This window comes from Megascapheus bottae, chromosome 8 (assembly GCF_031878675.1).
Source record: "Megascapheus bottae isolate mThoBot1 chromosome 8, mThoBot2.hap1, whole genome shotgun sequence".
Lineage (NCBI taxonomy): Eukaryota > Metazoa > Chordata > Mammalia > Rodentia > Geomyidae > Megascapheus > Megascapheus bottae.
Window position 1 is genome coordinate 542,415 of NC_143516.1, and position 25,152 is coordinate 567,566.

The window sequence follows — 25,152 nt, forward strand, 5'->3', positions numbered from 1 at the left end:
TTCTGCTTGGAGAGATGTATCTTGGAAGGTAATATAAGAAACCCGTTTCAGAGCTTCCTATGATGGTTTTGTCTTTGTTTTCTTTGGTGCCAGTCCTAGGGCTTGGGCTCAGGGCCTAGATGCTGCCTGTGAGCGTTTTCCACTCAAGGCTAGTGCTCTACCACTTGGGCCATAGCTCCACTTTGGCTTTTTCTGAGTAGTTTATGGAGAGTCTCACAGACTTTACTCTCATTCTGGCTTTAAACCAGGATCGTGAGATCTCAGTTCCTGAGTAGATAAGATTAGAAGTGTGAGCTACAAGCATTCTGCTCCATGGATGCTATAATTGAAGAATTTTAGTCTTGATATTGCTTGCTTGACTTGATATTGATTGCTTTATATTCAGTAAGTAATGAACAAATTAAAGTTGTTAGCACTGTTAGATGCTTTACAGTTGCTATTTAAATTTTTCATCTTTCCTTTTGCTCTCTTCTCTCCTCGTACTCCTGAATTATTGAGAGACAATGGTACATGATGGGTACCTAAACTATGAAGTGTACAAGTTGTATTTTCATAACAATTTACTTGAAAACAAAACTTTATATTTTTCTGAGTCTGCTTTAATTTGCAAGATTCAAATCCGTGGCTTTGTCTGACTTAGTATTGTTGCTTGTTCTCACCCTGAGGCCCCATGCTGGAGGCAGTTTTAACATATATACACACACGTGTTACTCTACTTCCTCATAGCAGAGGCACTGTCCCCGAATCACCGTGAGCACACTGGGGAAGGGAGGTTCCGGCAGATCTGCTCACAGGCCTACCCGAGTCATTCAGGTAGCCCGGAATAGAACAGTGTTCTGTGCTCAGTAGTGTCTAAGGATAGCAGACAATGCCCTTTGTTCCTCTACCTCAAACTGATGTGTGAGTTTTTAAATTTATTTCAAATAGTTATCTATTTTTTTCCTAGTTGGTTCGAGAATTTTCTGTAGCTTGGAAATAATCCTTCTCTGGTCTCATGCCTGATATGCATTCGAATTTGCCCACCACTATAAGCCCTCCCATCCTTACTGTAACCCTTTCTGCAGGTCAGATGTCCCATTTTATTGACCTCAAATGCAACTCATAACTGAAGCCCAAGGGGCTCAGAACAGAATGAATGGCCTCTTTGTTGTTGTATATGTGGCTACCAAGATAGGGCAGGCAAAGTCTTTATGCCTGGGATCCCCAAAGGCTGGGCTCTCACACCCACCGTCAGCAAGTCCCTTGTCCTATGTCAGGTGTATCTGTGCCCAAATGAGTGAGTGTTGCCTAAGGGTATCTGAGTCGGTCTTGTCCTTGGAGCCCTTGTGTGTGAAGTGAGAACAAGTTCTAAGCACTGTTTTGTTCATTTATGCTTTGTGAGGTCCAGCCAGTCAATCACTGGTTATTGGAACCCATTGTTTGTTGTGCAATACTTCAAGAGGCTGGATCTAAGGTGGTTGGATCTCTGTTGCATTCTGCCCAACTAGAAGATAACTTTGGTAGAGGTAGTTGGCTTCATAACTAACATTTTGAATGCACTGTGTTCAGTCAGTCTTTGCCTCTGAGTTAGCTGTTCTCATTCCACAGCCCAGGAAGTCCACCTAGCAGGCGCAGCAAGGCCTGTGTGTTGGAAAGCAGGTGAGGGATGTGGGAGGCCCTACATGGGAGTTTTTGCCTGTCATGTGATGTGGTGTTATGTGTGAGTAACATTGCTAGCAGTCATGAATAATACTTCACACTACCCACCATCCCGACAGTGCTTGTGCACGTTCTTTGCGTTTTCAGGCTGAAGATGGAAAGCCCCCCAAAGAGTCCGTTTCCTGATGACCGTGAGACAGAAGTCATTGTGGAAAGATTCCTGGTGGAGTCGGAGGAGTCTGCGCCCCACCTCCAGCCTGCCTGCTGCACACAGCACTGCGCCTTCCCTGTTCGTGGGAGCCAGCTCTGCGTGTGGGACCCCAGCAGCCCTGCGCACCAGGTGCCTCCTGACTGACGCTGTGTCCTGTGGCCGTTTCCCGCCTCCCGTGCCTCTCGGCCTGTCTGGCAGCATTACCCGCTGTGGATTCAGCTACGAACTAGAGCAGAAGAAAGTGCTGATAAAACGGCTATGTTGTCTTTTCTTTCTTTCTTTCTTTCTTTTTTGGTACTTGGGATTAAACCCAAGCCCCTGCCCATGCTAGGCAAGTGCTTTGCCACTGAGCTACAACACAGCCCGAGAAAACTCCTATATATTAAGTTCCTAACTCAATTTCTCAATAAGAACATGAGCATGGAAAGTTTTATGTTAACACAATCAAGCCCCTTGTATTCACACCTCAGCTTGTTTTTTCTTACTTTGCAGGGAGGTAAATAGACATTGTTTAGAAAAATGCATGGTGTGCGGCCAGTTTGGAGGCCGTGCCATCCTCACTGATGCCAGAGACCTCATGTGCTGATGTATGAGCTTTGTGTGCTCTGTGCTAGCTTCCTTCAGTCACCACCAGGGGGAAGAATCCTGTAGTAGCTGTTCATTTTTTTTGGCAGGTCTTCCCGCAGCGTGAGTTGTGAGTTGCAGGTGCATACACCCAGGCGGGCTGGCCGATGGTGGTTGGGGCTGCAGTGTTCGATGGCCTCACCCATGCTTTAGCATCAGTTTGATGGCAGGCTAGTCTCCAGTTACACAGTGCAGTTCCTTCAGTGTTCTTAAGAATGGATGTCTTTTTCTCAAGTGACTTTTCTATCACTGGTAATGTTTTGTGCTTTAAGATCAACCCCAACTGCTTTTTATTCTCATTAATGCAATGTCTTTGTCTCTTCCTTGTGGCATTTATGTCCTTGTTTCTATAACGTCCTCATACAAGATACAGGAGCAGGGCTTTGGCGGGGGGTGGGGAGAGCTTATATTTGTAAACCCAGCTGCTTGGGAGGCAGAGGTAGGAGAATGGTGGTTTAAAACAAGCCTGGAAAAAGCTAATATGAGACCTATCTGAAAAAAAAAAAAAGAAAACCTAAAGAAAAGTCATTAAGAACATGTTATAAGCTGGTGCCAGTGGCTCATGCATATAATTCTAGCTACTCAGGAGTCTGAGATCTGAGGATCACAGTTCAAAGCCAGTGCAGACAGGAAAGTCTGTGAGGTTCTTATCTCCAATTAACCACCAGAAACCCAGAAGTGGTGCTGTGGCTCAAGTGATATAGCACTAGCCTTGAGCTGAAGAGCTCAGGGACAGCGCCCAGGCCCAGACCAACAATAAAACATGTTATACCATTTGTAAGGAAATGGAAAGACCTGGAAAAATCATAAGTGAAGTAAGCCAGACCCCAAGGATATAGGCTCCATGGTTTTTCCTTCATTTGTAAATCAGTACACATCCAGGATTCTCCTAGTAGAGAAGCTCAACAGCTCAACAGCTCTACACATACAGTCATATAGAATGAGACGAAATGAAATGAACTCTAGGATATAGAAACAAGAGGTTTATCTTTTGTGATTGTTGTTCCTAATGTACTATGTTATTTCTTATCTCTTTTTCCCCCCTTATCATTAATCTCATGTGGTTACTGTGTCTGACTTTGTTATCTAGTATATTGTATATATGTTATTTGAAATAGGGAAGGGAAGGGGGGAAAACAAGATGATTGGGAAAGGGTTAGGGGAGAGAAACAGGGACAAAAACATGAGAAGGTATATCAGTGTGTGAGAATTAATGCACCTGACAAATGTAACTGTAACCCTTCTATACATTACCCTGACAATAAAATGAAACAAAGCAAAACAAAGAAACATGTTATAGTGGTAGAGCACTGACATAACAAGCATGAGGTCCTGAGTTCATATATGTCTTTTTTTATTTTTTTTATTTTTTATTGTAATTAATAAAAGGGTTACATGATATTTGCCAGATAGAAGGTGCATTAATTCACATACATTGATACCCTTTCACATGTCTTGGTACCCATTACCTTCCTCCCCAGACCCCCCCATCTTGGTTTCCCCCCTTCCCTATCAAATTTCAAATAACCAAATACAAATATATGTCTTAATGCTTCAATTTTGCTATGTTTTTGAAAGACGGTTTGACTTGGTGGGTGGTCATCAATTGGTAGATTTCCTTCAGTATTTTATTGTGATGTTTCACTGTCTGTATGGTATTATCCTTATGAATTCAATGTGTCATTTTCCCTGACAGCTTTTGAGCTTTTCTGTATCACTGGTTTTCAGAAGTTAGTTCATGATATGTCTTAGTGTGTTTTCTTATTTCCTATTTTTTTTAAGTTTTGAAGTTTGTTACAGTTTTTTTTTTTTTTTTTGCCAGTCCTAGGGCTTGAACTCAGGGTCTGGGCACTGGCCTTGGGCTTTCTCCAGGCTGGAGCTCTACCATTTGACCACTTCTGACTTTCTCTGTGCATGTGTTACCAAGGAATGGAACCCTGGGCTTTGGGCATGCGAGGCAAGCTCTCTACCATTAGGCCATGGTCTCGACCACACATGGTTATGTTTGACATTATATGTGAAAAATGTAGAGCTAGTCTGAGGCTCTAGAGATTTTCTTCTTCATGTGGAATTTATGTTTGCTTCTGGTAGCTGGCCAGTCTGAGGTGATGTCACCCTAGCTGGCTCCACTTTCAGGAGGAGGGTTACGGTCCCAGTCATCTCTGCCTCTTGGGCTTGGTTCTTTTCAGGTTTCCAGCTATGGAAGTATATCTCTCCTCTCATCTTAGTGACTTGTATTTCTAGCACACAGTTTTTAAAATGTACTTATAAGGTTTTATCATCCTCAACATTAAAGCACTCAGCTCTATTTCAGGGTATAATATGAGGCAACAGAATTCTTTGTCCTCTTCTCTCTTTTTTTCATATTTTTATTGTAATTAATAGAGGGGTTACAGTTAAATTCGCCAGATAGAAGGAGCATTACTTCTCACACATTGATACCCCTTGTCATGTTTTTGTTCCCATTTCCCTCCCCAACCCCCTCCCAATCATCTTGTTTTCCCCCCTCCCCTATCCTATTTCAAATAACCAAATAAACATATATACAATATACCAGATTACAAGGTAAGATAGTGTAACAATATGAGAATAACCAAGGGACAACAAAAGAGACGAGAAATAACATAGTACATTAAGAACAACATTTACTCATTATACAGTTCTTGTTTCCATATCCTGGAGGTCCTTTCATTTTGTCCTACTCTCTCTATTTCTGCTTTTATCCTTGTGGACATGCTGCCTTGGTTAGCTCCTCCTTTGTCCTTAGCCCTGTAATGTCTCTTGTTTCTCAGTAGCGTTTTGTTGGACTGTGCGAAGGCTGCCTTAGTCAAAGATGTCTTCCTGGGCTTGGAGGCCACTGTGCTGAAACTGCCTCTTAGATTTCTTTGGTCTTGGTGCTATAATACTTTAGCTTTCTAATGCCTTCAAGAGGATGTGTTTGCCTATTCTTATAAGAGTGTCCAATCTTCTTACCTCTCTTCTGTCATCAGGAGGGTTGGTGCAGGTTGAGTCTCCTCCTGTCACCAGAGGAGACTTCCTTGTCCTCTCATTTGAATGAGAACCACTGTATCAAACTGCCTTTTGTCACCAAGAATGGAAACCTGTTCCCTTCTCATCTGGCATTCCCTTTGATTTTTTTCCTCCTGCTGTCATTCCAACCTGTCACATAAGCTCTGTGTGCTCTTATCCTATTCTGTTCTCTGCTGAAAGGTCAGCAGTTTGTCTGCCATTGTAATGCCATCTACTAATGTTAACTGAGCCCTCCATACCCCCGCTCTGGCCTTTCCTCTGCACTTGCAGCAGGGCTGTCCCAGACTCCCCCCTGCTTTCTTCACCTTTGATCACTGCTTCCAGGCCCCTAAGGTCCTCTCTCGGAAATGATCTCTGCGTCCAAGTTCCTTCTGTGCCGGCCAGACTTTCTGAGTAGTGTCCATAGCAGTCCTTGGCTGTTCCTCCCTCCAGGTTTGCTGGATTCACAGTGCCTGCCAGGGCCTGAGTGTGCCCTTTTCTGAGGAGCCCCATTTTCCCCTGCTGGTAGCTGTTTTGTGTATAATGCAGAGGCACTATGTGTTTTTTAAATTAATGAACAGTGAAAATGGAAAGGCATAGGATGTATTATTAAAGCCTTGTGGAATATGCGGTATCACTACGCTGGTTAACATGGTGATTAATAACAGAAGCAAGAATTGTAGTGAATGAATTTAGAAAAACATATACAGTAATATTTGAAAGTTCACTGTCTAACTTCTTAGGATTCTTACATTGCTTTGCTCTATTTTTTTTTTCTGTCGGTCATGGGACTTGAACTCTGGGCCTGAGCGCTGTCCCTAAGCTCTTCAGCTCAAGGCTACTGCCTTTCCCCTGAGCCACAGTTCCACTTTAGAGTTCGGGGCTGGCTTTGAACCACGATCCTCAGATCTCAGCCACCTGAGTAGCTTGGATTACAGGTGTGAGCCACTGCACCTAGTGCTTTGCTCTAATTTTTAAATGTTAGTATAACCTGTGACTTTTTTTTTTAGCATTTAATCCTGCAAGGACACCACCATTCAATCACTGCCATAGCTTTTGGAAATAAACTGAGACCACCTTTAATCTGTTCTGCATCACAGGATTATGTTATAATGTGGAACCTGGATGAATGCAGACAGAAGAGTTTTCAAGGTAAATGAAAATGCAAAGTAAAGTTTCAAAAATACTTTATGGATGTGACTCCTGACTTAAGTATAGCTGGTCACAGTCAGGGTTTGCTTCACTTTGACCCCTCGCCATGGAGGTCAGTGTCTGGACCTGCACTGCCAGCAGACTCAGCAGCCTCTGCTGTGTTCACAGCACGCAGATCCCTGGAAGCTTAGGTTTTATCTCTGTGCCTTCTTTTCTGAGATGAGATCTTGTGATATCTGAAGATGTGCAGGCAGCCCTTGCCGATTGTCTTCCAGTCTGGAGACATAGTAGCCGATGAGCAGGGCTCAGTGCTGGGATGGTGACACAGGCGATGGTGCAGCTGTGTGGCACACACACGTTTGTGTCCATGGGATCTTGGCTGGCTAGTAACCATTCATGCTGTACAATGGCACAGAGCAGGCGACAGGAGCTGTGCTTTCTGCTTGTTCCTTTGTGGGAGGCTGCAGGTCTTCTGGTCTGGCTCTACCCCACGTGCTTGTCCTCCTTCAGGAGAAAAACACTTGGGCTCAGTGCTCAGTTTGCACTCACAGGTGCCTGTGGCTGCAGAAGACACCTGTCTTGCTTGCTGGCTGGGCTGCCACACTGGAGGCGTGTGCTGTGTTCCTGATACTTCAGAAGAACTCTCTAGAGGCTGTCAAAGAACTGAGCCCCAGTCCAGTGCATTGCCACTCCATAGACAGCTGTAGAGCAGAGAGCGGTGTCCTGGCCCTTTTCTCATATGTCATGTCATGTGGAACGTGGTGGATAGGCCGATCCTAACCTGAAACTTGCCCTAGGGCTGATTCCTCAAGGGACTGTGGTTGGCACCCTTCTGGGAACAGTACTGTGTGTGAGGTTTGGCCCTGGAGACCACTCTGTTGCAGTGTGTGCTGGAAACAAAATCTTCATGCTAATTGTGGAGGTAAGATTTCCATGTGTGGGAAGCTGTGAAGTAGAAGGCCGGAGGGTAGTTTGCAGCTCAGTTCCTTTCTGCCTCTCTTCCTGCTTGTTTTATAAGGGACGGTTTTTTGTTTTTGGTTTTTAAATAAGTCATGGGGTTTGAACTCTGGGACTGGAGCCTGTCCCTGAGCCCTTCAGCTCGAGATTAGTGCTCTACCATGTGAGCCACAGCGCCACTTCCATTTTTCTGGTGGTTAATTGGAGTTAAAAATCTCACAGACTTTTGTGCCTGGGCTGGCTTTGAACTGTGATCCTCAGATCTTAGCCTCCTGAGTAGGATTACAGGTGTGAGCCAATGGCACCCAGCTAAGTGACAGTTTTAATTTGGTATGTTTTTATAAAGATAATGAAGAAACAACAAATGAAAACGTTTGGTTATTGAAAAGCCACAGAACTCAGAGCTATTCATATAAATCATAAGAACTTTAGAGCTGAGAGTTTGGCCTAGTGATAGAGTGCTTGTCTAGAATTCATGAAGACCCAGGTTCAATTCTTCAGTACCACAAGACATAGAAAAAGCCAGAAGTGGTGCTGCAGCTTAAGTGGTAGAGCGCGCTGACCTTAGGCCCTGAATTCAAGCCTGAGAACTGGCAAAATAACAAAACAAAACAAAAATTTACATGAAGCCTGGGCCAAAGATGTCTCTAGCAAACATGTTTAGTAGCATTCTTATTTCTCAAACTGTCTACTTTAGGGGACCCTTCAGAGCTGTGCTTTACAGGTTCAGCTTTTAACCAGGAGTCAGCCTTCTCACTGATTTGTTGATGTACAAGTGAAGCAGTTTTAGGTTGTGGATTTTCAACGTAGCATTTGTTGGGAGGTGGGAGGGGATAGAAAGTTGGCTGGAAGACTGATTTTTGGAAGCTCTTTGAGAGTTCTCTGGAAATGACTCTTCACCTGCTATCTCCCTGTCATCTCCCTGGCACCTTTTTGTTAGGTGAATGCAGTTGTCAAGGAGGCTTACCTACTAGAGCTTGTTGAACACACTAAAATTTTAGATTAGGATAGATGAAATATTAAATGATTATTATGGACCTTATGCGAACTAGGCATTTGGGGATACAAATAGAATATATTTCTGTCTTCAAACAATTCTTGAACTAACTGAAAATGAGATTCCCACTCAAAGAAGCTTGTGGCACACACAAAACATTATGAAACACACATCCATTTACCCATCCATCCACTCATCTACTCATCTACCCACTCATTTGTTTATCATCCAACCACCTACCTACCATCCCTCTCTCCCTCCCTCCACCCATCAACCTTTCCATCCACCCACCCACCCATCCATCCCTTCATGTCTCTCCACACCTATGCATACTATCCACCCATCCATTCACTTACCCATCCACCTATCTATCTACCATCTATCCACTCACCTATTTATCTACCATCCACCTTTCCCTCCTTCCTCCCTTTCACTTATCCACCAACCATCCGTCCACCCAACCATCCCTCCCTCCATCCTCATCCATCCATCTGTCTATCTGTTTATCCATCCACATACCCTCTGTCCATCCACCCACCCATCCATTCCCTATTCCATCCTCCATCCACCATCTTTGCTTTCATCTTTCATCTACTTATTCATCCACCAAACATCCATCCACCCACCCAATCCTTCCTCCCTCTCTCCCTCCCACCATCCATCCAATACCCACCCATCCATTTGTCTACTACCCACCCACACATCTGCCATCCACCTCTCTTCTTCCTCCTCCTATCCCCTCATCCATCCACCAGCCCATCTCTCCCTCCCTCCATCTACCAACTATCCATCTACTCAACCATCCTACCATACATCCACCCATCCCTATGTCATCCATCTCTTCCATCTACCACCCATTTATCCAGCCATCTATCTCTCCTTTCCTCCCTCCCTACATCCACCCACCTGTCCTTCCACCTACCTATTCATTCATTATTATCCACTCATCTCTTCATCCATCTGCTCTCCCATCTATCTGTGCATCCGCCTATCCCACCTTCCCCAGTGTGTTGTCAGTATATGGTTCCTATCTATGTTGAGTTGTGTGAGATCAAGGTGAGGCCCCTCACATCTCTCAGAGTGCCCCCAGCCATGCAGCGTGGGGGGTGGCTGCCTCTCAAGTGCTCTGGTGCTATCACTGACATTTCTCAGACCACAGTATGGAATCTGAGCTTATGACACTAGCTTCTAGGACACTGCTTTGGGCTATGGAAAGTTTAGAATTTGAGGCAAGGATAACTCATTCGGCTCAGCCAGAGTATGGCTAGACATGCTATCTTACTGTGTTTTAGTATCTCCCTAAAGATAGTAGCTGTGGAGGGAGATGGGTGATAGGATAAGCGCTTTCTGAAAGATAGAAGGTGGAAGTGGGGCAGAGAGGCAGAGATACAAGTGGGGAGACAGGAGATAAAGAAAAAGACAGAGATAGAAACAGAGAGACAGGAGCCTGAGACAGAGGCAGATACTGGTAGAAAATCTAAAACTGAGACTCAGAGAGACAGTGATAGAAAAACAGATGGGAGGATCTGAGACACAGACATTGGAGAATAAAAGGCCGAGCCCTCTTTCTCAGGACTGGGTTCTGGGCAGTAGAGAACAGGTTTCTGGGAAGATGGAAAACAAGGGCAGTTCAGATCTGCTTTGGCTAGTTTTCATCTTTTCTAGCTGCTTGTGTGTTCCCCAGATCAGAGCTCAGTCATTAGAATGTTAGCTTCGAGGAGGGGACAATAAAGTAAAACCAATCTCAATGGGGACTCTTTAGGATGTACTCTTTAGGGACTTCTTGATAGTGATAATTCCAGAGTCACTTGTAAAACCTTGCAGAAGCAGTCTGTGCAGGTGGAGCTGCAGGGCCACTGTGGCCCAGTGACAGCCGTGGAGTTCTGTCCCTGGCGAACGGAAGTGCTCATCTCAGCGTCCGAAGACAGGAGCTTTAAGGTAGGAGCTCTGGGTATGAGCACATTTGCAGTGTTATAGTTGGTCTCGGCTACACATGCAGTTTTATCTCTATCCCACTTAATGTCAGAAGGCCATTTTCACACATTTCTGTGCATAAGTGGCATCTTGATGTCCTGTGTGGGCTTGGGGTTGGATGTTGGAATTGGAGCCCAATTCTTGGGCCTCTGGGATTTCTTTTTTTTTTTTTTTTTTTGCCAGTCCTGGGCTTGAGCTCAGTGCCTGAGCACTGTCCTTGGACTTTCTCAAGGCTAGAGCTCTACCACTTGAGCCTCAGCACCACTTCTGGCTTTTTCCTATGTATGTGGTACCTAGGAATTGAACCCGGGTCTTTGTGCATGCTAGGCAAGCACTTTAACCACTAGGCCGAACTCCCGGCTCGCCTCTGGGATTTCTATATAGGCTTGAGGACACAGGGCTGGCCTCTGCCAGTCCAGGACTTTGAAGTAAGGCATCAGTTTAGTTACCACACTGTCGCCTGCTGACCAAGAGCAGAAGAACACATCTATGGTATTTATGCTAAAGCATAAATAAAGTAAAATGCTGTCTCACATCCAGGGAGCCCCTGGTCAGCTTGCTATCATGTTATCATGGCCTTGATGAAGGTCAGACATTATAGATTGTCCTGAAGGAAAAATTGAAGGCAAAACAGAGTGCGGTGGCTCACGCCTGTAGTCCCCCAAGCTCCTCAGGAGGCTGAGATCTGAGGATCGTGGTTCAAAGCCAGCCTGGGCACTAAACACCGTGAGACTCTTCAATTAACTACCAGGAAACAGGAAGTGGTGAGTGGCCCAAGAGGTAGGATGGTAGCCTTGAGCTGAAGAGCTCAGGGACAGCACCCAGGCCCAGAGTTCAAGCCCCACAACCGACAAAATAAAAAACAAAAACAAAAACAAAAAAAACCCCAAAATGAATGAACTTGAGGGCAGTGAGTATCTATGAGGATGTGGAAATACCTGTCTCATGAAAACAGGTGTTTAGAACTGAATCTGGGCTGCACTACTTACCAGCAGTTGTTGGATAGACTTCCTTGTGTTTACATTTTGGTATGTTACATGGACACAGTGGTTCCTTTTGCATTATTGGTGATATGAGAATAAATGAGAATAAAGGGTGACTCCTAAGCCGGGCACGGTGACTCAAGCCTGGTCACAAAAGAATCTGAAAGTGGGGTTGGCTCAAGGGTAGGGCAGTAGCCTTGAGCTGAAGGCTAGGGCCAGGGATAGGGTGGTAGCCTTGAGCTGAAGAGCTCAGGGACAGTGCCCAGGCCAAGTTCAAGCCACATGATCCAAAAAAAAAGAAAAGAAGAGTGACTCTTTTGGAAGTCTTTGGAATTGGGCCTACCATATAGGACATGGTGTATGTATGGTAAACATTTGTGAACACCACAGCTGAATGCAGTCCTGTTGGTGAGCATTCTCCACAGCAGACACAGGCCTCTGTGGGGCATTAACAACACATTCAAGAGTTGTTCCACCCTTCTAGGTGTGTGGTTTTAGTTTGTACAAATTGAAAGGGGGTTACTCTGAAAGTGTTGTGATTTCTTTTTCTTCATAATTCTGACATCTTGCGTCGTTTCAAAAGTTCTATTTATGATAATCTTTATTACATTTGATAATTGACCCTTTGGCAATAATGGCAACATGTTTACCTCTTCTAAAGTAATATCTGTCTATTCAAAGGTCTGGGACCATTGTTTGGGATCATTAATATACAGTTCATCCATTTTAACAGGTAAATTAACAATTATATACATTTTCACTAAATAAGCCATTTAATCAGATTCTCATACTCTGTTATCTGGATCAAAGATCCAGCGGTCTGAATCTGCCAGTCTCACCCTTTTTTCCTTTTTTTTTTTGCCAGTCTTGGGCTTGAACTCAGGGCATGAGCACTGTCCTTGGGTTTTCTCAGGCTAGAGCTCTACCACTTGAGCCACAGCACCACTTCTGGCTTTTTCCATGTAAGTGGTATCGAGGGATTGAACACAGGTCTTCATGCATGTTAGGCAAGCACTCTACCACTAGGCCACACTCCCGGCCTGCCAGTCTCACTTTTAAATAGCTGTATGCTAATGTATTTCACTTTAGTCTTTGAAGTTTTTAGTTTAGGATCAGAATGAGCTAGAAGTCTGAGCCTGTTCCAGGAAACTGGACAAAGCATGTTTGCTCTCAGGTAAAATATTGGATGCAGGGAACTATCAGTCCTCTGCTTTTATGTGGACACAAGGCCTAGAGATGGAGGTATTTACAGGCCCGGGTCCCTCATGGTCCAGTGCGGGGAGTAAGGGACAAGTGAGACCTCACGAGTTATGTGTTTTCTTCTAACTGCCTTTTTGGTGGTAAGTGAACACCAGGTTCCAAAGACGTATGACTGATGCATTAGAAGGGCCAGTGTGGATCTCCTGGGAGCATGGAATGTGTGGGAGTGGGTCACCTGCAGGCTCCATGCTCTCTAGCCACACTCAGCCCACAGGGCCACTTCCTATGCTGAATACGTTCTTCACATGTGCCATGTTTTTAAGGGAAGAGGAATAAGTACCAGCAGGATGTGGTTCTTTTCTGTGACATGAAAGTGGCATTGAAAGGTCACACAGATGCCTGCATGACCCTAAGATCCAGCAATTGATTTACCCGTGACCCTGCCATCTCCCTGGGGGGTCGGTGCACCGTGACCCTCCCATCTCCCTGGGGTCGGTGCACCCGTGACCCTGCCATCTCCCTGGGGTCGGTGCACCGTGACCCTGCCATCTCCCTGGGGTCGGTGCACCCGTGACCCTGCCATCTCCCTGGGGTCGGTGCACCGTGACCCTGCCATCTCCCTGGGGTCGGTGCACCCGTGACCCTGCCATCTCCCTGGGGTCGGTGCACCGTGACCCTGCCATCTCCCTGGGGTCGGTGCACCCGTGACCCTGCCATCTCCCTGGGGTCGGTGCATCAGTGTACAATTTGGAACTGTTCACCACTCTCAGGATAAAGCACATTTCTTAGAAGTATGTCACAATCATTTTCCTAAGGTTAATTATGCAAAATTATTTGGCTATCACAAAACAGTTATAAACTTGATCTTTGATATCATGTATGGCTTAATTAAAATGGGTGGTGTTAATCTTCATTTATCCAACTATCCTAAATTCTTTACAGTTTAGCGTATTTTAGATGAAACGTGTTTCTGTAGTACTTTTAAAAAATAAACAAGACATCTGTTTATTTGCTGTTCTCATCATAAATCCATCATCCCCTCTCACGCATGTAGTGCCTCCTGGGTGGATCTGCCCCAGCTTCTGGCAGTCACCAGGGGCCGGTGCTGGCTCATGGGCTTTTGGGGAGCTGGTGAGGTTTGCCTTGCCAGGGCTGCCTGTGGCCAGTGGAGTAACCGCCCCGTTTTTTGTTTCCCTTTCTTCCCTGTGACCTTTTACATGCTGGAGGGAGGAACTGAGTATCGGCCGTGCCCAGGAGACTGACTGTTGTCTGCTCACCTCCACAGCCTACCCCCTCCTGAGTCTTTCTATCCATGAGGAAAGCAAGCAGCTGGTCACTGGGTGTGCTGACGGCCAGGTGAGGATGTGGCATGGGAGGCCTCCACTTTCGGGTTCCTTGGAGCTAGGCTTCAGAAGCTGGTCACCTCTTGTGCATCCCGGTACCATGGCAGGGACCTAGTGGGCTTCTGATCCAGTGGCCAGGCCCTGGGCTGCAGCGGAGGCTGGTGATATGCATGTTCTAGAAGCACCCTGTGGACTCCAGAATGTCTCAAGGGCCTAGAACCACCTGTTTAGCCATCAGCTTTATATGGTTTTGAATACAAAGTATTTCATCTGTTCTTTTTTTTTTTCCTGGTCCTTTACACCCAGGGCCTGGGCACTGTCCTTGAGCTTTTTTGCTCAAGGTTAGCACTCAACCACTTGAACTACAGCTCTACTTTTGGCTTTTTGTTGGTTGTGTATCAGTCTCGTAGACTTTCATGCTGGGACTGGCAGAACTGTGAGCCTCATGAGGCATGAACCACTAATGCCTTACCTGTTTCAGTTTTTTTTTTTTGACAGTCCTGGGCTTGAGCTCAGGGCCTGAGCACTGTCCTTGGACTTTCTCAAGGTTAGAGCTCTACCACTTGAGCCTCAGCACCATTTCTGCCTTTTTTTTTCTATGTACGTGGTACCGAGGAATCGAACCCGGGTCTTCGTGCATGCTAGGCAAGCACTCTACCACTAGGCCAAACTCCCGGCCCCTCAGTTTTTTTTTTTTTTGACAGTCTTGGGGCTTGAACTTGGTGTCTGAGCACTGTCCTTGGACTTTCTCAAGGCTAGAGCTCCACCACTTGAGCAACAGCACCACTTCCAGCTTTTTCTATGTATGTGGTAATGAGGAATTGAGCCCAGGTCTTTGTGCATGCTAGACAAACACTCTTCTACTAGGCCAAACCCTGGTCCCCCTCTTTCAGTTTTTAATGTGAATAATTAAGGACAATTTTTATTTCACAAAGCATGGACAAACTGTTGGTATAGGGGTCAGGCAGTGGTGGCTCACACCTGTAATCCTAGCTACTCAGGAGGCTGAGATCTAAGGATCATAGTTCAAAGCCCAGCTCAGGCCAGGCACTAAAGTCCATGAGACTCTTTTTTTTTTTTTTGCCAGTCCCGGGGCTTGAACTCAGGGCTTGAGTACTGTCCTTGGGCTTTTTCCTCAAGCTAGGCAAACACTCTACCACTAGGCCAAATTCCAGGCCCATAAGTCTATGAGACTCTTATCTCCAGTTAACCAGCAGAAACCTGAAAGTGGTGCTGTAGCTCAGGGGTAGAGCACTAACCTGTGCTGAAGAGCTCAGGGGCAGCCCAGGGCCAGAGTTCAAGTCCCACAATGGACAAAACCACCATCACCACTAACAAAAACCTGTTGATATAAACGTGACAAAGATACAATAAAAAGCTAAGATAATTTATATGCTTTTTGATAGAATCTGTTACTGCTGTCCTGTGTCTTACTCCTGGAGAGAGATCAGAGGTGTTTGTGGCTCTGAGTCTATGCCAAGGCCTAAGGACATGGAATAGGGCCTTGAAACCTCATTCCAGCCATGTCTTGAGCAGCCTGTGTGATAGGGGTATGGCTGTCCTTAACCTTGGCATTTCTTTGTCTGCTGCCCTTCTGAACTGGTTTGTTGAGGCTATGTGGGTCTTCCAGGTATGGGGCCCAGGAGCAGTGTTGAGAAGAGGAGCACAGAATGTACAGCCCCTCACAGGCATGGTGGCTTGTGTGCTCTAAACCAGTGCTGTCTTTGGGTTTTACTGCTTGTCCTGAGCATGTAAATACTACCTGCTGAAGGAGATTCACATCTGCATGTGCTTTGCTTCTTTAGCTTCAGATCTTCAGTTTGATGGAAGGACATCATTATCGCCGTGTGGCATGTGTGGACTTACGGAAGAAGAGTGAGACCTTCTCCACTAGAAGGGGAAAGGCGGGACCACGCAGCCTGTCAGGTATGCTACAGAGTCTCCAGGGGCCTCTGGCTTAAATGCAGCACTCACAGGCACTTTTTCAGAGCCTCTGTTAGGTGGGCTCTGAAGGGAGTATGGACAAGATATTCGTGGATTGGAAAAGGCTGAGAGTCCTGACTGCAGACCCCATGAGGTCCTGCATGTGCTGTGAGCCAGGATGCAGGCTAGACCGGCAGAGTCCTGACCTGACTCCATTAGGCCCTACGTGTGCTGCTGTGTGGAGGGATGGAGACTTGGAGCCAAGAAGGCAGCCCCTCGAGTGGCGTCCTGCGGCTTTCAGAGGGTGGGTGCACACCCTGTCACTTTCCACCAGGGAGGAAGGAGGGTCAGCAGTTGTTTTCCAGGGGCCTTGGCTCTGTTTATAGGCCCATGATGTTGATTCTCATGTTATTTTACTATCCTGCACATTTGGCCTCCTGCTTATTTTTTAAATTTTAGCTTGAAGTGATTTTTAAAAATTAGCTTAGAAATTACTGACCTTTGCTATATTCTAATTTTTCCCTAAGGCCTTAAGCCTTGGCTTTCATTATTTCTCTTATGAAAACCCTTTTCTACTTTAGGAACTGTGGGGATAACGACTTCACATTGGAAGTCTTCTTCCCCCACTCCCTTTTTTGGTTCAGTATGTTAAATCCTATCCTCCATCAACTACAGAATACACAGTGTAGTGTTTTACTTTCACCTTATGTTCAGGTGTTTTGTCTTTGACTTGTGGTTCAGATGGTCAGTCTGTACTTGCTATAGCATCTCAGTAAACAAGTTCTCTGCCTTTAACCTTGAAAAGTGCCTTCACTAATCCCTAGGTGAGAGTCGGCACCTGTGCGGGAAGGAGACAGATGCAGGAGAGGCTGAAGCCGCGTTGCCGGTCCTCATGCTCGCTCACTGCGTGCTTCCACGTGTCCCTGCCACTGAGCATGGCACGTACGTACCTAAGATGGAAACTTGAAGCTTAGAATGGCAAAAATCCCAGCTTCTGCTGTCCCTGATTTTGCCGACTATAAGCAATCTTAGAATTATATATTTAAAGCCTTAGATGTGGTAAATTTGGATGGTTTTATGTAAGTGTGTTACCAGGAATTAGATTATTTTAATTATGCCCACCCAAATCTAGGCAGATGTTTACCTTTGTAGTAGGAATTTCATTTAGAAAGTGGGCAATTATAACTTACTCCCACTCTCTTTCCCCACATGTACCATGTATTTCAAATTAACCCTAAATGAATTTTACTTCTTTCTGTGTTGGGTAGAAATAGTGTAAACACTTGGGAACCTAAAGAGGCACCGTCTGTGATTAAAGTATATAATTCTGCTCATACCCCCCCCCCACCATTAGAAAGCTTAGGCAGCTGTGGAGATCTGCTCTGAGAGGGAAATGATAGCCCAAAGGGTGGTTTGCTCGCTCTGAAGTGCCTTGGCCCTGGAGGCAGAGCTGCCAAGCCTGTCCAGATACAAAGTAAGGACAGGAAAGGACTAACCATGCTGCCAGCTGCTCACTGGACTGGGCACTATTCCCTCTGCTGCCTTCCAGTGCTAGGTCTCCACAAGGACAAAGCCAGGGGCACAGCTCAGATTTCTGCTGGGGCGGGTAGTATAGGCCTGGGTGCAGGGTGGCAGCTGAGCTGATGGAACAGATGGGAGGACTGAGCATCAAGTCTGAGCTGGGAGAGCATCTCTAAGCCTGACATGGCTTGCCATGACTCTGTTGATGGTCGGTTGATAACCCACAGACCTGTGTTGATGGTCGGTTGATAACTCACAGACCTGTGTTGATGGTCGGTTGACAACCCACAGATGTGTACTGCACACTGATGGGCTGTTCCCAGACTCTGGGGAGGCTGTTTCCTGAGCTGGTTACCTCCTTTACCTTGTAGCTTCAGGACCTGTAGGAGCAGGGGCTATGGTGGCCTTCACTGGCATGCCAGGACCCTCACCTGAGCATGGCCCTGCAGGATGCAGCCCAACCTCTGTAACCTCAGAAGAAAACATGGGCCAGAGGCAGGCTGGGGTCAGCCTGTGGCTGCTGTGAGATTCTGTCTCTAGCAGGCAGCCAGTGGATGCCTAGGGAATCAACCTAGGCCTCCTGGTTCATGATGGCTGGTTGGAGCGGGTGGCCTGCCCTGGTTTATCCAGAGTGGGGTGTACACGTGGGCAGCGAGATGCTGTGCACTAACCCTGGGGAGGAAGAGAAGTTGATGTCTCTTCTTTCCTTTATACTTTGTCTCTGACAGCACTGAATGTGTATGGATCGGAAGTACCGTTGGTTTATTTGTATTTAATGTGGCAAACTTTGAATTGGAGGCCGATTTATACTTCAAGGGTAAGAACATAAATTCAATAAGTATAATCTCCTGTAACTTGCGTGTTTTTTTAAATGAACTGGGGTAGCAAAGGTTTGAGAATAGAAAATATCACCATTTAAATCTGAGGATACGATTAATCAGTAGCTAGATACTTACTCAGGTCATCAGGAACTGTTGTGTTGGTGAAGCCAAAGGCCACAGCTTCAAGTATGCTCTTCCCAGTTTCTCTGAGATACTTGGCACAACAAGCTGGGCTCTTCCTCCATCCTCGAGGGTCAGGCTCCCGCGAGCCTCTTCCTCCACCCTCGAGGGTCAGGCTCCCGCGAGCCTCTTCCTCCACCCTCGAGGGTCAGGATCTCGTGAGCCTCTTCCTCCATCCTCGAGGGTCAGGATCCCGCGAGCCTCTTCCTCCATCCTCCAGGGTCAGGATCCCTTGAGCCTCTTCCTCCACCCTTGAGGGTCAGGATCCCATGAGCCTCTTGATCTACATGGTAGGCTCCTCTGACGCTTATGGCACTAGCTCTCTTGGCACATTACCCCTCTGGGATCCTGTTTTTACTGATGATAATTAACAGTTGCCACAGTTCTAAATGGCCTCAAGTCCATGTGCCCTACTTTAAAGACAAGGAATGCCATCTCTAGTATTAGGTTCTTCATCAGGGTCTGTCCCACACACTGTCCTTTTTCTTGTCTGCCCTTACCCTCTTTTTGTATAAGATGCAAAGTTTAAATAAAAACATGACGGTCACTCACTCCAGACTTTATGACTCTGCTGGTGTAGCCCTCTCCCTTGAATACTGTCCTCTAAATCCCTCCTCTTAGATTCACAAGATCATTTTCCTTGCCTTGCCTGACTTCTCCAGACTTGTGTGGCATGGTATGGCCTAATTCTCCTGGCAGACTACCCTTGCTGGTTCCTAAGATGCAGCTTCAGCATCATTCACTTTTCTCTGGGTGTGGGTTCTGGCTTCAAAAGGCTCTCTCCCACCTCCCATGCCCGTTGCACTTTCATGCAGTGTTCTGGCAGGTTTTTGGCCTCCTACCCTGCTGGCTGTGTGACAGAAGGACCTGTCTCCTTCCTTGTCACAGCCCCTGTTGCTCCCTCCAGGCTGATGTTTGCTGGGCCAAACCAGCAAGTGCTTCTTCCCTTTACTTTCTCTTCAAGCTTTGTGTATCTTTGCTCAAAATTAAGATTTTCCGGGCCTGAGCATCCAAGTTGCTGGATCCTGTGCCGTGATGAGCAATGGTGTTGGTGACAAGGTCAGCCATGTGTGGAGTGAGGGCGGGCTCTGGAGTGTGCCTTGGTGTCTTGGAGGGGCTGGAGACAGATGCTGGCGCAGAGGTTGCTAATGACGTCCTGACTGTCCCTACAGGCATTCTGTGTACTCACATCTATGTTTGGCAGTCAGACTGCCGTGTTGGAGATCCGCCTGTCCGTGCTGGTGCGTGCTCAGCAGGCCCACCGGGAGGGGACGTTGCTGTCGGTGCTGCCCAGGTAGAGTGCCTGTGGATGGAGGGTGTGGGCTCCTTCTCACAGGAAGATGGCAGCCCGGCTGACCTTCTTGGAAGAAATGCTTGTTCTTATGTTACACATGGGTTATAGTTTAATACACAATGCTACTTAATTTCAGAATAGAGTGTAAATCACAAAACACTACTTTCTTTAAAATACTAATATTTTCTCATATGGATAAGATTATTTAATTTGTAAATATTATATACCCATGTTTTCATGAATGTGCACTTATAAATGTCCTAAGAATGTAGTATCTTTGAAACAGTTCTAGTATATCATCGTTTACCCTCATCACATGGTCTATTTCTACTTTAGCTCCTGTGTCCTACCCACTTCTCCATTGCATTTTGGACTTTCTACGACAAAGAGTCCCAAGCCTGCTAATCAAAAACGACCTGGTTAGTATATCGCCCCTCCCTGAAACACAGGTATGCATGGGTACCTGGGCTGGCTCCTGTCACTGCCAGCAGGGGCCAGTACGCTGCAGGACCAGGGTTTTCTTCTTACTCTGCCTTTCTCATATTTATTGCATATGGTCTGTGGTAGGAAATACTTTTGGTGCTACATAAGATGTGCTTTAGCATGAAGACCCGGGTTCGATTCCTCAGTACCACATACCTAGAAAAAAGCCAGAAGTGGTGCTGAGGCTCAAGTGGTAGAGCTCTAGCCTTGAGAAAGTCCAAGGACAGTGCTCAGGCCCTGAGCTCAAGCCCAGGACTGGTGAAAAAAAAAAAAAAAAAAAAAAAGATGTGCTTCAATAAGGTGCTTGTTTTCCTAATGACCTTGCAGTGTTTCACGAGGTAGATCCTAAATAGTATACACTTGAAAGTATGTTTTGGTTAGTTTATTGTACATATCTAGCAAACAGTCTACATGATAACTTCTTTTTTTTTTTTTGGTTGATCATGGGGCTTGAACTCTGGGCCTGGGTGGTGTCTAGGTGTTTAATTGGAGATAAGAGTCTCATAGACTTTTGTGCCTGGGCTGGCTTTGAACCATGATTCTCAGACCTAAGCCTCCTGAGTAGCTAGGATTACAGGTGTGAGCTACCGTGCCTGGCTGATACTTTTTTTTTCTTCAGAGAACTAGCCCTTGTTTTAAGATGGTAGAATATATTATGTCCCAATTGCTTTTCATTATGAACCATTTACCTTTTCCTTTAACGAGCAATCTGTGTGTGTGTGTGAGTGTGTGAGTGTGTGTGTGTGTGTGTGTGTGTGTGTGTGTGTGTGTGTGCAGGTGTGCATGCCAGTCCTGGGGCTTGAACTCAAGGTCTGCTTTGCTAGGCAGCCTCCCTCTTCCCTCCCCCCTCCCTCCGCCTCTCTTCCCAGGATCCCCAGGCCTGGTTTCATCAGCTGGAGCTCTTTTCTGTGGGGTAGGAATTTGCAAACTCTTGAACTGGCTCTCTTCTGGGGAGGGCAAAACCTCACTGGTGGCCACCCTGGGTATTGCGAAGTGTCAAAAGATGTGAATTAACTCTGCTCATGGGCTCATGGGACCTGTTGGGACAAAGTCGAGTCATCAGGCTTGAGTAGTACCAGAAATAGAACTGAAATACTTTGTGAAGAACATTTTTGGAGTCACGGGATTATTCACTTATCCATTTCCTAAAGTTATTTTACATATTGCAGAGAATGTTCACCTGAATGGTCATCTGTTAAATTTACAAAAAAAAAGTCATCTTAGTCTGAAATTGCTTTGAGATTTATAAATGTGGTAAATTAAGTGGCAGTGCTTTGGGAAACATGCATAGAAAAATGTGGATGGAAATGTTGCTTCCACTAGAGTAGCCTCGTTAGGCTATTACTATATTCGTGTTCTTATTCTGCACATTAAACAATTGTAAACAGTGATGTCTTTGTTCAAAGAGGTTATAGGGTTAGTGTCCTTGTCACGAAGAAAATGTACAATGGTAGATGTCCCTGTTCATGAAGAAGCCACGTGATGTCATGTCCCTGTCCATGGAGAGAGCGTGTGTGGTCGTGTCCCTGTCCACAGAGTATCTGTTGTCAATTTCATGCTCATGGAGACTGTGTGTGCATCCGTGATTTGCGGAGTTTGAGCTTTCCCAAGCCTCTTCTTGGCTATCCCAGGAGAGAGTGAGGTGTGTTCCTCCAGCAGTGTTCTGTGACCAGCACAGCACAGCAGAGCTGAGCTGCCATCCTTGTGCATTTGCAACACGTGGTGTTTGTTAGAATAGTGCAATTCCTTGGCAGAAGGATGGGAGCACTTACGTTGTTTTCTTGTGCCTTGCTCTTCTTGATCTCCTTTGGGTGGTTTGACTTGGATGCGGAGCCTCGTTTTAGTGAATCTGTTTTTAAGAGGCGCTTGTGTTTGTTGATTTGCAATGTTGATTTCATACAGCTAATCAGAGAGGCGTGGCCGACCGACCCCTGGTGTTCCACAGGAAAGTGAGGTCGTCTGGCTATGCATCAGCACCACAGTGAGTACCTCCTTCACAGGGCAGGGTCGCAGGATGGGTTGGACAGGATGCCACAGTCCCACCAGGTACTGGCTGCAGCAGCGGACATCTCTTGAGGGCTCTGTACCCTAGGCCTTGCATCAGCCCGTGAGCCCTGTTGGTCCTTACCTCCCTGGGGTGGGGAAGAAGCTGCTGACATGGAGAACTAGCAGTGATGCTCTGGAATGATGTAACCCGCCGGAGGTCAACCCCTGCGCCCTTTCTTCATACAGCTTTGCTTTAAGGTCAGATATTCAAGACCTAAGGTGGGACATTTGGTCGTGAGACTTCTTAGAAGAAGAAATAATAGCAGCATGGTCCATAAAGAAGCTACAACAAAGTCTCCCTGTATTTCCCAGTTCTACATGAGCCATTTTCTTTTAAATGAACATTTAAAAAATGTTTTCTTCCTACTTCAAATCTAGACTCTGTAATTGTGAATCCCAGAAATATCTGTGTTCCCTTGAAGCCCCCTCAGGGTTCCTGCATGCTGATGGCATGGCAGCCTCTGGTGGCTTTGTGCACGCTTAGCACAGTGTCCACTATTGGTTCTGTGCACATCTATGCACAGTGTCCTCTGGTGTCTTTCCAGCATCCCCCCCGCCCCCGTTGGTTCTCCTACCTCACATCATTTTCCATGCTCTTCTACTACTTCCACCTCAGCCCTAGGTCCTAGTTTGAGATTTCTTCAGGCCTCTGTTCCAGGATGTTCTGTAGGACTACAGTTCCAATAGGCCTTCTGGCCCTTTCCGACCTCATTCTTTCTTCTGGCCTGACTAGTGACACGCATGGTTGTGCTTTATTTGTTGTCTGTTCTGTGAAGTTCCATGCCTGAGTAAACACTTGGCACCTCTCACCCACTCCTAAGGCTCTTATAGATGGATGGATGTTGAGAGGGACACATAGATGGAGGGATGGGTGATAAGTGGAGAGAGGGATGATGGATGAATGGATGGATGGATGGAGGGATGATGGATAGAGAAGAGGGGTAATGAATGAGTAAGGGAACGGTGTATTCTAAATTTCATGCCTCAGAAAAATTGTACATCAGTGTAATTGAGTGTGGCTCAGTGGTTGTTCAGGGTGGACTGCCACGATTCACTGTGTAGAGCATGGTGGGAGTGTAGGCAGCTTCCAGGCCATGTGTCCCCGAGTGAGGCCCTGGGGCATGGGACAGGATTCTCAACCGGGCACCTAAGGAGGAGAAGTGACATCTCTGAGGTGAGAAGGGGGAGGGAGCAGCAGGAGACAGTGGGAATGATTTGTGCAGATATGAACATGTGTGCTTGTCCTGTAAATATAACTCTTCTAAGAAAAGTGGAGTAGAAGTCTTTGAGGATGATAGGAGTTTTCTTTCCACAGTGTCACCATGTTTTCACCAAAGACTAATGTCAAGCATAGTGGCAAAAAGTCTTCAAAATGCAAGAACAGTTACAAATGGTATGTAATCTAATTTATTTATTTGAAGTAAATTTGAAATAACTTTGAAAAATCCTTAAGCTGGACACTAGTGGCTCATGCAATCTATACCTGACAGAAAAGTCCGAGAGATTCTGTCTCCAAAATAACCAGGGAAAATGCTAGGCTGGAGAAATGGCTCATGTGATAGAACTCTAGCCAATTGAGCAATTATAAGGAAACGAGTTCAAGTTCCAGTGCTGAGAAAAACATTTTGACTGTTAAAATGGTTTAACTGATATTTTTTTTGCCAGTTGTGGGGCTTGAGCTCAGGGCCTGAGCACTGTCCTTGGACTTTCTCAAGGCTAGAGCTCTACCACTTGAGCCACAGCACCACTTCCAGCTTTTTCTATGTATGTGGTACACAGGAATTGAACCCAGGTCTTTGTGCATGCTAGGCAAGCACTCTACCACTAGGCCAGACTCCCAGTCTTGTCTTAACTGACATAGGTGTAAGACTACACAAATATGAGTAATTACATAAATATCCTTTATAGTCTCATGTTAATATTTTCAGACATACTGCCATTTGACCACCTTAACAGCTTAAATTTTAAAATTTAATTTTTGTTAAAACTTAGATGTACAAAAGAACTGACGAGTGCCATTTGTGCCATGTAGGTGACAGCAGTGAAGCCTTGTGCAGCGGTGCTGCCACCCCGATGCCGTGACACGAGGAGGTCCACCTCTGTCCACCAGGGCAGGCCTAGATGCCGCCCGGACTCGGGGAGAGGGCTTTTCACTGCCAATGACCCCGTGTTGTTCTTTATGGCTGTGTGGTTTTCCATTGCGCACATGTGTGCATTTGATGATGGTCCTGTTTGTGGATTCCACGTCGAGGTAGCCCAGACAGCTCTTTTAGCTTTCGGTGGAGCATTTGTATTGTTTTCAGAAGGGGCTTTTCTAATTTATATTCACACTAATCATATATAAGGGAAGGGAGGGTTCTTTCCGCTCCACATCTTTTATTATTTATTTTTTGATGAAAATCAGTCTGACTGGGATGAGATGGTATCTCATTATAGTTTTTACTTGCATTTCCCTGATACTTAGTGATACTGAGAATTTTCCACTTATTTATCAATCATTTATTTTTCTTCTCTTGAGAAATATCTATTTGAGTGTTGACCAATTTTTTTTTTTTTGCCAGTCCTGGGCTTGAGCTCAGGGCCTGAGCACTGTCTTGGACTTTCTCAAGGCTAGAGCTCTACCACTTGAGCCTCAGCACCACCTCCGGCTTTTTTCTATGTATGTGGTACCGAGGAATCGAACCCGGGTCTCCATGCATGCTAGGAAAGCACTTTAACCACTAGGCCAAACTCCCTGCCCATTGACCAATTTTTAATTGGGTTACTCTTTTAAAAGTTTAAAAAATACTGTTATTA

The 25,152-nt window shown here is 45.9% G+C and overlaps 1 protein-coding gene across 1 annotated transcript in view; it reads left to right on the plus strand.

Moving 5' to 3' along the window:
• The window catches only part of Wdr27 (WD repeat domain 27), a 106,516-nt gene that overhangs the window by 3,034 nt on the left and 78,330 nt on the right, over positions 1 to 25,152 (plus strand). Inside the window, exons 2-15 of the mRNA XM_090337806.1 lie at positions 1,786 to 1,978; positions 6,493 to 6,634; positions 7,432 to 7,556; positions 10,413 to 10,526; positions 12,227 to 12,278; positions 14,031 to 14,101; positions 15,894 to 16,014; positions 16,836 to 16,953; positions 18,261 to 18,349; positions 19,525 to 19,592; positions 19,706 to 19,827; positions 20,164 to 20,246; positions 22,213 to 22,291; positions 23,672 to 23,749. Coding sequence (XP_090193932.1) covers positions 1,793 to 1,978; positions 6,493 to 6,634; positions 7,432 to 7,556; positions 10,413 to 10,526; positions 12,227 to 12,278; positions 14,031 to 14,101; positions 15,894 to 16,014; positions 16,836 to 16,953; positions 18,261 to 18,349; positions 19,525 to 19,592; positions 19,706 to 19,827; positions 20,164 to 20,246; positions 22,213 to 22,291; positions 23,672 to 23,749 — 1,448 coding nt within the window. The 5' untranslated portion in view covers positions 1,786 to 1,792. The remainder of the gene's footprint in view (positions 1 to 1,785; positions 1,979 to 6,492; positions 6,635 to 7,431; positions 7,557 to 10,412; positions 10,527 to 12,226; positions 12,279 to 14,030; positions 14,102 to 15,893; positions 16,015 to 16,835; positions 16,954 to 18,260; positions 18,350 to 19,524; positions 19,593 to 19,705; positions 19,828 to 20,163; positions 20,247 to 22,212; positions 22,292 to 23,671; positions 23,750 to 25,152) is intronic.